The sequence below is a fragment of the Vicia villosa genome, linkage group LG2 (genome assembly GCF_029867415.1).
Source record: "Vicia villosa cultivar HV-30 ecotype Madison, WI linkage group LG2, Vvil1.0, whole genome shotgun sequence".
In the NCBI taxonomy this organism is placed as follows: domain Eukaryota; kingdom Viridiplantae; phylum Streptophyta; class Magnoliopsida; order Fabales; family Fabaceae; genus Vicia; species Vicia villosa.
In genome coordinates, this window is record NC_081181.1 from 212447429 (window position 1) to 212459874 (window position 12446).

The 12446-nt window shown below is 35.0% G+C and overlaps 3 protein-coding genes across 3 annotated transcripts; 2 read left to right on the forward strand and 1 right to left on the reverse strand.

Annotated features, from left to right (window-relative positions):
* Positions 1-2840: 2840 nt before the first annotated feature.
* Positions 2841-3769, forward strand: LOC131648166 (uncharacterized). Its single transcript, XM_058917951.1, has 5 exons — positions 2841-2967; positions 3054-3164; positions 3272-3353; positions 3447-3542; positions 3628-3769. The coding sequence occupies exons 1-5, from the start codon at positions 2855-2857 to the stop codon at positions 3724-3726; spliced, it is 501 nt and encodes a 166-aa protein (XP_058773934.1). The 5' UTR covers positions 2841-2854; the 3' UTR covers positions 3727-3769.
* Positions 3770-8019: 4250 nt separating this feature from the next.
* On the forward strand, positions 8020-9912 carry LOC131648167 (adenylate-forming reductase 06235-like). Its single transcript, XM_058917952.1, has one exon. It carries the CDS (start codon positions 8131-8133, stop codon positions 9763-9765), a length of 1635 nt encoding a protein of 544 aa, XP_058773935.1. The 5' UTR covers positions 8020-8130; the 3' UTR covers positions 9766-9912.
* A 309-nt stretch (positions 9913-10221) lies between these two features.
* LOC131653790 (seed biotin-containing protein SBP65-like) lies at positions 10222-12165 on the reverse strand. The gene is made up of 2 exons (XM_058924076.1): positions 10918-12165; positions 10222-10829 (listed from the first exon to the last, which is right to left on the reverse strand). Exons 1-2 carry the CDS (start codon positions 12010-12012, stop codon positions 10392-10394), a joined length of 1533 nt encoding a protein of 510 aa, XP_058780059.1. The 5' UTR covers positions 12013-12165; the 3' UTR covers positions 10222-10391.
* Positions 12166-12446: the final 281 nt, after the last annotated feature.

A 12446-nucleotide genomic window follows, 5' to 3' on the forward strand; every position in this document is an offset into this window, starting at 1 on the left:
CCTCACGAGTATGGTCATGGTATTGGTTAGGCCTAATTTTACCTGTGAAACAAAACCCCAATTCGAAGGCAAAACCCTAACAATGGCATAACACTCAAGGCAACATGATAACGTCTCAAAATTTCCAGAATCGATCATTAGATGATAATAAACATGTATATACAACTAAATATGATCAATGATGCTTGTATGATGCAAATCGAATCAAGTTTAGAATTGACAAACCGTGGCCAATTGAGGATGATTCCTGATGCTTTGTGACTTAAAAACGATTGAGAATCGTTCAGTGATGATCAAGGAACAAGTCTTGACTGATTGCAACACTTGAATTGGCCCCAATCTCAGTTTTGGATTTTGAGTTTTTGAAGAATTTTTGTGCTCGGGTATGGGATTCCTTGGCTGCCAAAATTCGTAACCCTTGCATCTGAATGGCTTTGGTACTTATAGGAGACTATTTTAGGTCAATAAAACTGAACAAAATCCAATTGAATCTTGATACTTGATATTTGAAAAATTTGATTGAAATCATGGGAGAAATATTTCTATTATTAGCCAATTTCAATCTTTTTCTTCCTCCTATTGATTTGCACGAATTTGAGTAGTATATTGAGATATTATGGACCTCAAGATTAGCCAAAAATAATCTTTGTATTAAAGGATGGATTTTTTTCATATTTTATTTTAATTATAATTGAATTTAAATGAATAAATCCAAAAATAAATGAAATAAAATAGAGGAGGGCTTGTCATTGGGCTTATAGGTCCTACTCAAGAGAAAGTTTAACAATAGAACTTGGGCCCAATTGGAAATATATTCAATTTCTTTCACTTTTTCCTTCCCAAAATAACCTAACTTTGACAAGGCCTATCTCCCTCAATTTTTGAGGTATGGAAGTGTTCTAAGACATTTTGGAAACCTTAGAGAGTTCTCTAACCAATGTCTTTGGTTCCATGTCAGCATCATTTTTCATTCTCATTTTATGACCTTTTGAAGAAAGTGTCTTTTTGTTGACTTTTGAGAAGGACCTATAATGTATGAGGCCATAATTCTTAAACCATTGACCTGTGAGCTTTGATTCTTGTACCATTGGATAGAGGAATGAATTCCCTTCAAAATGAGCTTTGGTGGGAATTTTTCTGATGAAGTATGAATATTTGGTGAATTTTCAGAGTTTGGTTGACTTTTTCAGTTCATGCCCGAAATAGTAACTTTTGACTTTTGGACTTTTCTGATCTTTCCTTGCATCATCATGATCAACCCTTGATCAAATGATGATTTTAGGGTTATGAGGATGTTGTTGATCAAGTATCTTGAACTTTGACTGTATTTGGACTTGAAATGACTATTTTGCCCTTGGGGATCAACTGTTGACCTAATCATGATTTGAGGGACCAAACTTGTTCTATTTGACTTGAAACTTTATATGGAGATACTTTGGGATATTAGGGACCTTATTGAACCACCTTGAGCCATTGATTCAATGATTTTCCCTTGAATCAGTCAAACCCTAGTTTAGAGTTTCTGTGTAGGAGACTGTGTTTTGGAGCTTTGTGTATTGATTAGCATGGGCAAATTTTGGGGTATGACAAGGGGTAAGGGTCATGGTGTGACTCCAACCTCTTTTTACAAGAGTCCTAGGAGAAGAAATCCTTCAAATGAAGAAGTGTTGCAAAAGTTGGCGGAATTGCAAGCACAAGTCTCTGAATTGCAAAGAGATAAAGAGGCGTATATGAGAGAAAAGTGCAACACTTCATCGGTGAAAGAAACTAGTGATAAGGCTAGTATCAACTATCAAAGGAAATTTCCCGAGGTAATTATAATTTTTTTTCCTTTTAAATTGTTCTATTTTATTAATGATAATGACTTTATATTTACTATTGGTTTAGGGCATTTCATCTTGCCAACTATACTTATCGGAACCGAGTTATCGACTAGTTGGCAAGGGAAAAGTGCACAACACTTTGGGAGATTTACTTCACCATAGACCGCTCCCGGATGGACACCTGAAAGTATCGGTGGATGTTGTAGTAGATCATGATGCGATGCTACCGGTACCTGACATGGTCTCAGAGACGACATTGCTGCGAGATGCAATAGGATCATTTGTTGCATGGCCCTCGGAGCTCATTACCATTAGTGATGAGGTATATTGAAAACGATTATGAATCATTTAGTTTTCGAATGTCAATTCTAAACCGTTTATTAATTATTTTTTACATTTTAATTTTAGACTGCTCCTATAAAACCCACAGTTAAGGGTAAAGGGATTTTACAGGAGGAGGAGTCCGTTGCATCACTAAAAGAGGTACATTTAAAGTGTTAATAATTAATCTGAATCTAAATCTGCATGATTTTATATTTTACATAACTTATATGATTTTTAGGCATCCGCTCGAGAGTCACAACAAGTGACGCAGCAAGTTCGTACCGTACCACCCACTGGTCCTCCGAAGCCAGCGGGAAAAAAAGGCGGTGCTTTTGTGCCTCGGTACCGGTCGACGCTCGCAACAATGGTTGATATGTCCGATTTGAAGGATGGTGCTTTACGTGAAATCGTTATGGATGAGAGTGTCTTCGGTATTGAATTCAAGTCACTTATTACACTTGATGACTTGGAGGAGATTTTTAAGCATGATCAACTAGGCGTCAATAACATGCACTCATACATTCGGTAATATTCCCTCATCCGATATATTATTTAATTAGCCCCACAATATAATTTATTTACACATTTCAATGAAAATAATCTAATGTTTATTATGTTTTTATTTAAGGTTGTTGTATGACAGAGTGTTGCGCGGGACTCCGTTGTCTAACAGATTCCGTTTCGTGACTTCCGCCCACTGCAGCGGAATGGCAATTGATTCGGAACCGGAATCAGTTAGACAGCGCTTAGTAGATAGATTCATGTCCACCGGCAATACAGAATGTCTGCATCTTTGGGCGTATAATACCCGACCAGTAGGGTTAGTTTCTCATTCTTTGTTCATCTAATCTCTGTTTCTTTTGTGTATAGCAAAATTTTCATATAACCTATTGTTTTTATTTATAGAGCACACTGGTTGCTGCTTGCTATCAACCCTATAAGGGAAGTCGTGTATTATCTGAATTCGGTAAATGGTGAATGGACCAATTATCCGGCCATGAAGGACATCGTTGATTTGTAAGTGGGATCGTTCTAAATATATATTCGTGTATATTTATATATATATATATTTACTTATTTGTAGGATTGATCTAAACATATGCTTTTATATATTTGTTAATTAGATCAATACAAGTGTTCCGAAGTCAACGGGACGCACAGGTATCCCGAACTAAATCTAGCAACATTACTTGGATCCAAGTGCAGGTACATTATTTTTCACAATGTTGCTTATAATATATTTATGCTACTTGATAAAACAATGCACAACTATAGAATCTTATTTGTTTTTCTATGTAGTGTCCGCAACAGAAAAACAGTTACGATTGCGGATACTTTGTATTGAGGTTTATGAAAGAAATCCTTCAGGCAAATCAATTAGAGATTCCGCTCACGGTATGAATTTATAACTTAAGATAATTTCATATAATTTATTACATTTAACTAAATGTATCATTCATATTTTGTTTTTGTTTTGTAGTACCTTGACGAATTCCGTGCCGCTGGATACCCGAGACTTAAGTTGGAAGAAATAAAAGAGGATTTGTGTCATTTTTATATTAAGCGCTTTTTCATGTAGGATTTGTGTCGAATTGAAGTACTATAATATTATTGATGTTGTAATGATGTATATATATATAATTTTGGATATTATAATGGTATTATATTAGTATATATATATATTGTCTTACTGATGGCTGAAATAATATCGTCGAAAATAAATTACAGGTCGAAAATATTACAGGCTGAAAACATATTACAGGTCGAAAATATTACAGGTCGACTGGGAGGATTAAATTACAGGCTGCACATTAAAATACCTCATTTAGCTACTAAAGCGCTTTTTAAAAAAGCGCTCTTAAAGGCCCACATACTAAAGCGCTTCTTTTTAAAAGCGCTGCCAAAGATTACTAAAAAAGCAAAAAAAAAAAAAAAAAACAACATACTAAAGCGCTTTTGTAAAAGCGCTCTTATAGGGGGGGGCTATCAGAGCGTTTTTTCTGGAAAAAGCGCTCTTAAAGCCCACCCTATAAGAGCGCTTTTACAAAAGCGCTTTAGTATGTTGCGTTTTTTTTATTTTTTACTCTCACAGGTGGGCCTATCACAGCGCTTTTCTGGAAAAAGCGCACTTAAAGGGGGGCCTACCAGAGCTCTTTTTCCTGAAAAGCGCTCTTAAAGGGGGACCTACAAGAGCGCTTTTTCCAGAAAAGCGCTCTTATAGGGGGGCCTACCAGAGCGCTTTTAAAAGCGCTTTCGTAGCCTATGCCAGCGCTGGCTTTGGCAGCGCTTTAAAGCGCTGTTAAAGCCCAAAAAAAGCGCTCTTGTAGCTGTTCCGTGTTGTAGTGCTAGTTCAAATTGTTATCCTGACTATGAGCTGGGTTAGAAATCGACATGATAGGATAAAAAAATGATTTACTAATTTACTCCTATGAAATATAATTTAAATTAAAAAATTAAATATGACAAAATATAAATAAAATTTAATTTGATTATAAATTAAAAATATTAATAAATAATTTTTAAAAAACATGTATGATTGTCATAAGGATAATTTTTTAACTTAATAAAATATAAAAAATTAGAACTATTTAAAAGGAACTGAACTTATGCAAGTCCAAGTCAGAGACAGTGTATCCTGGATGGTAAAGCATCTTCTCCACTCTAGACAACTCTACTTGGACATGAATATTGGCAATGGGGGTAAGTTTCCGGCTAACAGATTTATAATGCCCTACAGAACAATGCTGCGAAACCTACATGGCGCCATCTGATGTATGGTAATTATGCCAGGCCTAGAGCCATTTTCATATTCTGGTTAGCTTGCAATGGCAGATTAGCTACCAAGGAGAGACTTAAAAAGTTTGGTATGATTATGGACGATCGCTGCGCTTTCTGCTCTGAGCAGGAAACCTTGAGTCACCTTTTCTTCTGTTGTGATAGTTTGAAGACTATTTGGAAGAAGATTCTAAGATGGATTAATGTTAGACATGAGCCTATGCCATGGGATAGAGAACTTGACTGGTTAATTCGTAACTGCAAAGGGAAAAGTTGGCGAGCAAACCTCATAAAATGCGCTGTTACAGAAGTGGTTTACTCTACTTGGAAGATGAGAAATGACAAAGTTTTTGGCCCTACTAACTATACCGGAAACATAGAGAAAGACATCATTGATAGCTTAGTTTACAGATTATGGAATACTAAGAAGTTTAGGACACACATAGCAGCCTTAATGTTTTAAGTGTTGCTTCTTGCTTTTCTTGTTTATAGGACTCGGTCTTGGCTGGATCGTGAGCGATCGCCGTGTTTACACTGTTTTTTGAATTAATCAAATCTTTATTGATTCAAAAAAAAAATTAGAATTTTTAAAAATAAAATAATTATTTAAATTTTTTAAAAAATGAATACTAATTTTATTTTTTATTAAATTAAATATATGTTCTTGCAAATGTAATTTGTTCATTTACATATTATATATACATTTTTATTTTGTTTATCTAATATATATACTAGAATTTATGATTTTTTCAAGAAAAATTAAAATTAGCGTTAATGAGTTTTTTTAATTATAAAAAATTATTATTTTATTACTAATTTATAAATTTAAAAATATTTTACAAAATAATTTTAAAAAATATATAACTGTTTTACAAAATAATGAATTTTTTCAATAGTGTCCATGAGTTTTTTTTTAAGCGATAAATATGTTTTTCGTCCCTATAAATAATCCATCATTCAATTTTAGTTCCTATAAAAATTTTCTTAGAATATTGATCCTCCTAATTTTTTCCGTCTTCAATGTTAGTCCCTACCCTCTATTTGGTCTAACGGAAGCTGCCACGGCAGGCCACGTCATTTAAATTTAACATACAAAATTGCTAGTTAGATTGTGGGGGTTTCAAACCTCCCTAAATACCTAAACTCTCTCAAGCACTTCATCAAACAGCTTCTGAACAATTCTTCAAGTATATTTTTTGTCACTAACTCGTGTATAATTGAAGGATGAAATCATTGCTTCATTCACCAGGTCAGATACCAAAGTCTTTTCAGAATCACTTCAAATATCTTTGGAGGAATGGAACATGCCAATGGTGAAATCAACAACTAGCAACTAGAGAAACATTTGGGAACAATCAAATCGAGTTACCACTTTTATGATTTTCAAAGAACTTTATGAAGCATGGAACTGTATTCTTTTTGGTCTTAAATCTAGATTGTGAGATATAAGATATTAAATGAAATAATCATTATTTGGTAAACAACTGAAGAAATTAAAACTTACGACATTTTACATACTGGTACATGAACTAGGGCTGGAGCATGGAAGTGTATAGCTGTTTTACTGATTTACTTCAAATTCGCAATATTTTTTGTTGGGCTTAATAAATTTCTCTTATTTAATAGAGAGATGTGTAGGCTTTAAATAGAAACAACTAATCACATGAACCTTCCAAGTGAGAACACTACCTTTAACTTTAACTTTGATTTACAAAGTGATTTCTATATTGATTCACTATGATAGTGCATAAAGAAACAATTATCCTGTCAATGTTTCTCAGCTTTTTAAAGGACACAATTTCTAAAACTTTTGCCAAGATTAATTTTTTGATCTCCTAGTGTTGTCATCCATCCCTAAGCGACTGATTTACACAAAAAAAATTTGTTAACTCTTATATAGGCCAAAATATGCATGCAAAGTATTAAGTTAGGCCTCAATATTTCTCATAAACTTATGCCTGACTAGCTTTCTTTCTTAAAACATCATATACCACCTCTACCTATTTATGCACTATTTTTTACAATCATATTATTTTTCCATGACTCTTCATTTAGTTGTTGTTGAATATCTATATGCAGGTTACATAACATAGAACATTATCATAGGTGCTTAGTTTATTGTCGTCATTTATTGTCACCATATTATTTGTATTTTTAATATATTATGAAATAATTCAAACTCAAGGAATTGTGTTTTGTAGAATAATACATACATAACTTAATAACACTTCTAATACAAATGAATCTTTCAAGTAGAAGAGAAATAAAACTCACAGAAATATGGATTATCTTGAGAAGTAGAGGAAAAAAAAGATGATGTTGGTGGATTATCACATTTAAGAATCTTGATGTAGTGGTTGATTATGGAGAATTAATGGAAAATAACAAGGTAGTGAAAAAAAAAATAGAGTTCAGTAAGAAAGTGCAACTGAGAAGATGAAGAAGAAGGGGAACATATGGTTCAGGACTTTAATTGATTTACATTTATAGCTAAGGTAAAATTGAAATATAATGGCAAAAAGAATCCTCAAATTAGGGAGGTTTGAAACCCCCGCAAGATAACATGTTCTTTTTGCGGTGTTAACTTTAAGTGACGTGGCGGTGGCGTGCCACATCAACTTCCAATAAATCAAATAGACGGCAGGGATTAAAAATATAGACGGAAAACTTTAGGAGGACCATTCTTTGAAGAAATTTTTTTATAGGGACTAATATTAGATTTTTAGTTATTTATAGGGACCACAAACATATTTAACCATTTTTTTAATTATAAAAAATATTTAATATCATGTATGAATCAAACACATGATAGGGTGAGTCTTTTTCTGTCTCTATCATATTTTATCCTTATCCTATCATATCCTGCGCACCAAATAGGCCCTAAACGAATACTCTCCTTAATATAGTAATTATTTAACATATACAATGCCTTTGAATTATGCTCCTCATTTTTAGTATGAATTATTTAATCATTTGTAACCATCTTTTAATAAATAATTTAATAATGTTCATAACATTAATAGAAATTACTTATGATATCATCTATATATACAGGACATTTTTTACATTATACTCCTTAAATGTTTCTTAACATATAACCTGCATAATGCAATTCTACTATATATCAGCATCATTGTATTATGAAACTATTACCTACCTATCATTGTAAAATTGAAACTCAATTAACATTATACTCTCAAACTTCAAAATGGAAGAAGACAAAGAAATGAAGATAGCAAGATTTTCAAGCTGCCGCGGCGTCGCATTTGAGATCAATCCTAGCAGAAGAAGCAGCCCTTTTGCAATAGATTCACCACCAAAACCAGAAAGATCAATCGGAACATGGCTTTGGATTCCATGGACAAGAAACAACTCATTCAAAATTCTTCCTCAGCCTCAAGCTATTAGTCCGACACGGAGTCGAGCAAGCAGCCACTTTTGTGACATCAACATCGATGCAGACGATGTCGAGCTAGAGTTTTTTTCTGAAGTAGAAGACACGGAAAGAAACCAAGAAAAAGTTAAGGTATTGCCGAAAGCAGAACCAACAAAAAGAAATTCGAGGTTGTCTATTATTATGCTAGATCAAGGTTTCACAGTTTACAAAGGACTATTCATGGTTTGCATAACCTTGAATATGTTAGCACTTGCTCTTTCAGCCTCAGGAAATTTTTCATATGGTAAATCAAAAGCTACACTTTTCTCCATTGGAAACATTCTTGCTCTAACATTATGTCGAAGCGAGGCAGCTTTAAGGTTTGTTTTCTGGTTTGTTGTCATGACAATAGGGAAGCCTTTTGTTTCTCTTAGAATCAAAACAGCAACAACTTCATTTCTTCAAAGTGTTGGAGGAATTCATAGCAGCTGCGGCGTTTCCTCGATAGCATGGCTAGTTTATTCCCTCGTCCTCACGATCAAAAACAACGACAAAACCTCGCCCGAGATTCTTGCCGTTGCATTCACCATCCTCTCGCTCATTACGCTCTCTTCGCTCGCAGCTTTTCCTCTTATCCGCCATCTGCATCACAATGCTTTCGAGCGAATCCACCGATTCTCCGGTTGGTTAGCTCTTATCCTTCTATGGTTATTCATTCTTCTTAGTATAAGCTATGAGCCTAGTTCAAAAACCTATTACCTAACCATTTCAAAGATGGTTAAGAAACAAGAGTGTTGGTTCACTTTAGCCATCACAATTCTCATTTTGATTCCTTGGTTATGTATCAAAAAAGTACAAGTTCATGTTACAGCACCATCAAATCATGCTTCAATTATCAAATTCGAAGGCGGTGTTAAACCGGGTTTATTCGGTAGAATTAGTCCATCACCATTATCTGAATGGCATGCATTTGGAATCATATCAGATGGAAAAAATGACCACATGATGCTAGCTGGTGCAGTTGGTGATTTCACAAAATCATTAGTTTCATCACCTCCAAAACATCTCTGGATCCGTTCAGTTCATTTCGCTGGATTACCTTATCTAGTAAACCTATATCAGAAAGTGTTGCTAGTAGCAACAGGTTCCGGAATATGCGTGTTCTTGTCATTTCTTCTGCAGAAAAACAAGGCTGATGTGTATTTGATTTGGGTTGCTAAAGATATTGAAATGAACTTTGGAAATGAGATAAAGGAACTAGTTGGAAAATACTCAAAGGATAAAGTGATTGTTCATGATACCGCAGTTTCGGGTCGTCCTAATGTCGCTGAGATTAGTGTTAATGCTGCTATTAATTGGAATGTTGAAGTTGTTATTGTTACTAGTAATCCTGAAGGTAGTAGAGATGTTGTTAGAGCTTGTAACAAAGCTAAGATTCCTGCATTTGGTCCTATCTGGGACTCATGAATTGCTCAAAATTACAGTAACTTGTAATGCAAGTAATTTATTATTACTTCTATTTTTTTCATGAAACAGTGTAGAAAACCAATAAATTACTTTTGTTTACCTATAGTAACCATTTTGTAACACATTCATTAAATAAATAATGTTGACATGGTGTAAATGCAAGTTGATTCATTTTTGCTATAAAATAAGGTATAGGTCAAATTTAATGATATGCCACTTTCTTGTAATCAAGAAGTTCTTTTTTTTAATAAAAGGATTATTCTTGTGCTGGATTGAAAGATACACCTTAATTATAAAATGTATAACTATTATTAATACAGGATTTGGTAGGTATAAATCTATAAGTGAATGATTAAATAATTTGCCAGGAACATTAGCAATAACACAATGTTATATATATAAGTATATTATTACACTCAAAATGCATCAAATTACAACATTGACTTACAAAAGACATTAACATAAGAAGATATACTTGCTATTATTGACAATCTCAAGAATGAGATTGCAATTTATTCACACAACTTCATAAAACAAAACCACAAAACATTGAACTTTTTCAGTGACAGCTAATTAAGATTAACATAATACTAAACCTCTGCATCAAACAAACACATTCATTGTCTTCAAAGATTTTTTGTTGGTGCTCTATATCCTTCATGCTTGGCACGATCAAGAGAGTGAGAATCTGACCCAATATTCTTCTGCATTGACTTTTCAACTTGATCATCTTCACCAACAACAATGGCTTTAGTTGTCTGTGCAATCTCAGCTATAGTTTCACCAATAGCATCCAAAACACCACCACCAGCATCTTGTCCCTTTTGAGTAATAGTAGTAGTGCCACCATGTTCCTTAACTTTAGTATTAGCAGCATTATCTATAGGTTTAATCATGCTACTTCCAATGTCACTCACAGTTTCAGTCACAGCTCCTAATATATCACTTCCTTTTCCTTGTACCTTCTCTTGAAGATTGGTTCCTTGTGCTTGAGTTCTTTCTCCACTTGGTGTCACTTTTTGTGTATAGTTGCTCACATTTGATGGCAAGATTTCTTCACCTTCCTAAAATCAAACCTCAATATTCAGTGTACTGTAAACAATTGAAAATGAGAAAGTGTGTGATAAAAGTAATGAATATAGAGAACAGAACCTGAAGTTGAGTAGCCCTTTTGGCCTCATATTCACGCCATGATTCTTCTTTCTTCCTAGCAGTATACTCCTTTGCAGTCTCACCAGCAGAAGAAGCCAAACCCTTAACAGTTTCCACTGACTTTGCTGCAAGCTCAGAAGCCTTAGGTGCAACATATCCAACAGTTCCTTCAACGGCATTCGCCACAGCCTTAGTTCCATCCACTGTCAACTGTGTAGCATAATGTGACGCAGTCCACCCTGCCACAGTGGCCTTCTCCTTCAAATCAACTGCCACTTTGGCGGCTATCCCCGCGGCACACTTGGCTTTCTCAGCCGCTGTCTTCCCAGTTTCCAGAGTAATATCCTTTGCCTGAACAGCTGCACACTTGGCTTTCTCCGCTGCAGGAGTAGCATACTCCGCCGCAGTTTTTGCAGCATTTGAAACTGTGTTTTTCGTTGCTTCATAACCTTGCTGGCTCTTTTCCATAGTTGCATCTTTGGCTTGTGCTGCTTTCTGTTGTGCTGTTTGTGCTGTATTACTCAGTGTTTCGTTTGTTGCTTGTTTTGCTCTTTCGTATTTCTCTTGTGCTGCTGCAAGCGCTTCCATTGAACTTTGTTGAGCTTGGTTTCTATACTTCGATATCTCTTCCAATGTTAACCTTTTCTCTTCTTCCTCTTTGGCTCTTTCTCTTGCTCTCTCTCTTTCCTCCGCAGCACTTCTCTCCAATCTCACACCTTGATTTTCAGCACCAAGTACTCTTCCTCTCTCTCCCATAACTTGTCCTTTTCCCAATGCTTCCTTAATGTGAGGTGTTCCAGTAACCGCTCTAGATCGTGTATCGATTTTCTCTCTATCACCTGCTAAATTTGCATTCAAAGGAACACCTGCACGATCAAGGTAGCTTTCCGATACATTTGCATTCAGAGGAACACGTGCACTACGATCAAGGTAAGTTTGATTCTCGTTGCGAGGGAGAGACTGAATGTTTGGTGCAAGTTCGCGAGTCTCTCTACGCTCGAAGTGGGTTGTCCTTTGAGGGACATTGTCTTCCACGCTGTGAATCTTTCTCTCGGCTGTGATGTTTTCTCTGCGAGATAGTTGCTCAGATGCCATTGATGATGGATGTGTTTTTTTTTTTCTGTTTTGGTTTGGTTGGTATTGCAAAAAAGAACAGAACAAAAGTACTATGTACGGTTTGTCTTTAGATGTTTTTTGAGATGTTTGATGAACTTGTTTGTGTTAATGTAGTTGTTTTTTTGTATGTTGATGGTTATGGAAATGAGAATGTGTGTGATTTATGGGAAATGGTATTGGCGGTTTGAAGAGGTTGGTGATGAAAGGTTTTTGCATGAGAGAGGACAAGTGTGCCTGTTACTGACACGTGTTATGATGTTGTGTGACTCAGCATAGTGAAAATGAAAATTACAATGATTGGATCATAAATGACGCTGGGTTTTTCATGTTTAAAGACGCGTGGGAAGTTTAAAGAGTGCCATGTATGAGCTTGTGCTTGGTGATTGTATGGTAAGACACATGGCTGGTTCCGA

Excerpts from the sequence above, each read along its gene's own strand:
- LOC131648167 (XM_058917952.1), top strand. The coding sequence starts at position 8,131 with ATGGAAGAAGACAAAGAAATGAAGATAGCAAGATTTTCAAGCTGCCGC.
- LOC131653790 (XM_058924076.1), bottom strand. The coding sequence starts at position 12,012 with ATGGCATCTGAGCAACTATCTCGCAGAGAAAACATCACAGCCGAGAGA. Across the intron at positions 10,830-10,917 it reads AAAGGGCTACTCAACTTCAG|GAAGGTGAAGAAATCTTGCC; the intron begins GTTCTGTTCTCT and ends GTTTGATTTTAG.
- LOC131648166 (XM_058917951.1), top strand. The coding sequence starts at position 2,855 with ATGGCAATTGATTCGGAACCGGAATCAGTTAGACAGCGCTTAGTAGAT. Across the intron at positions 3,354-3,446 it reads TTACTTGGATCCAAGTGCAG|TGTCCGCAACAGAAAAACAG; the intron begins GTACATTATTTT and ends TTTTCTATGTAG. Across the intron at positions 3,543-3,627 it reads AATTAGAGATTCCGCTCACG|TACCTTGACGAATTCCGTGC; the intron begins GTATGAATTTAT and ends TTTGTTTTGTAG.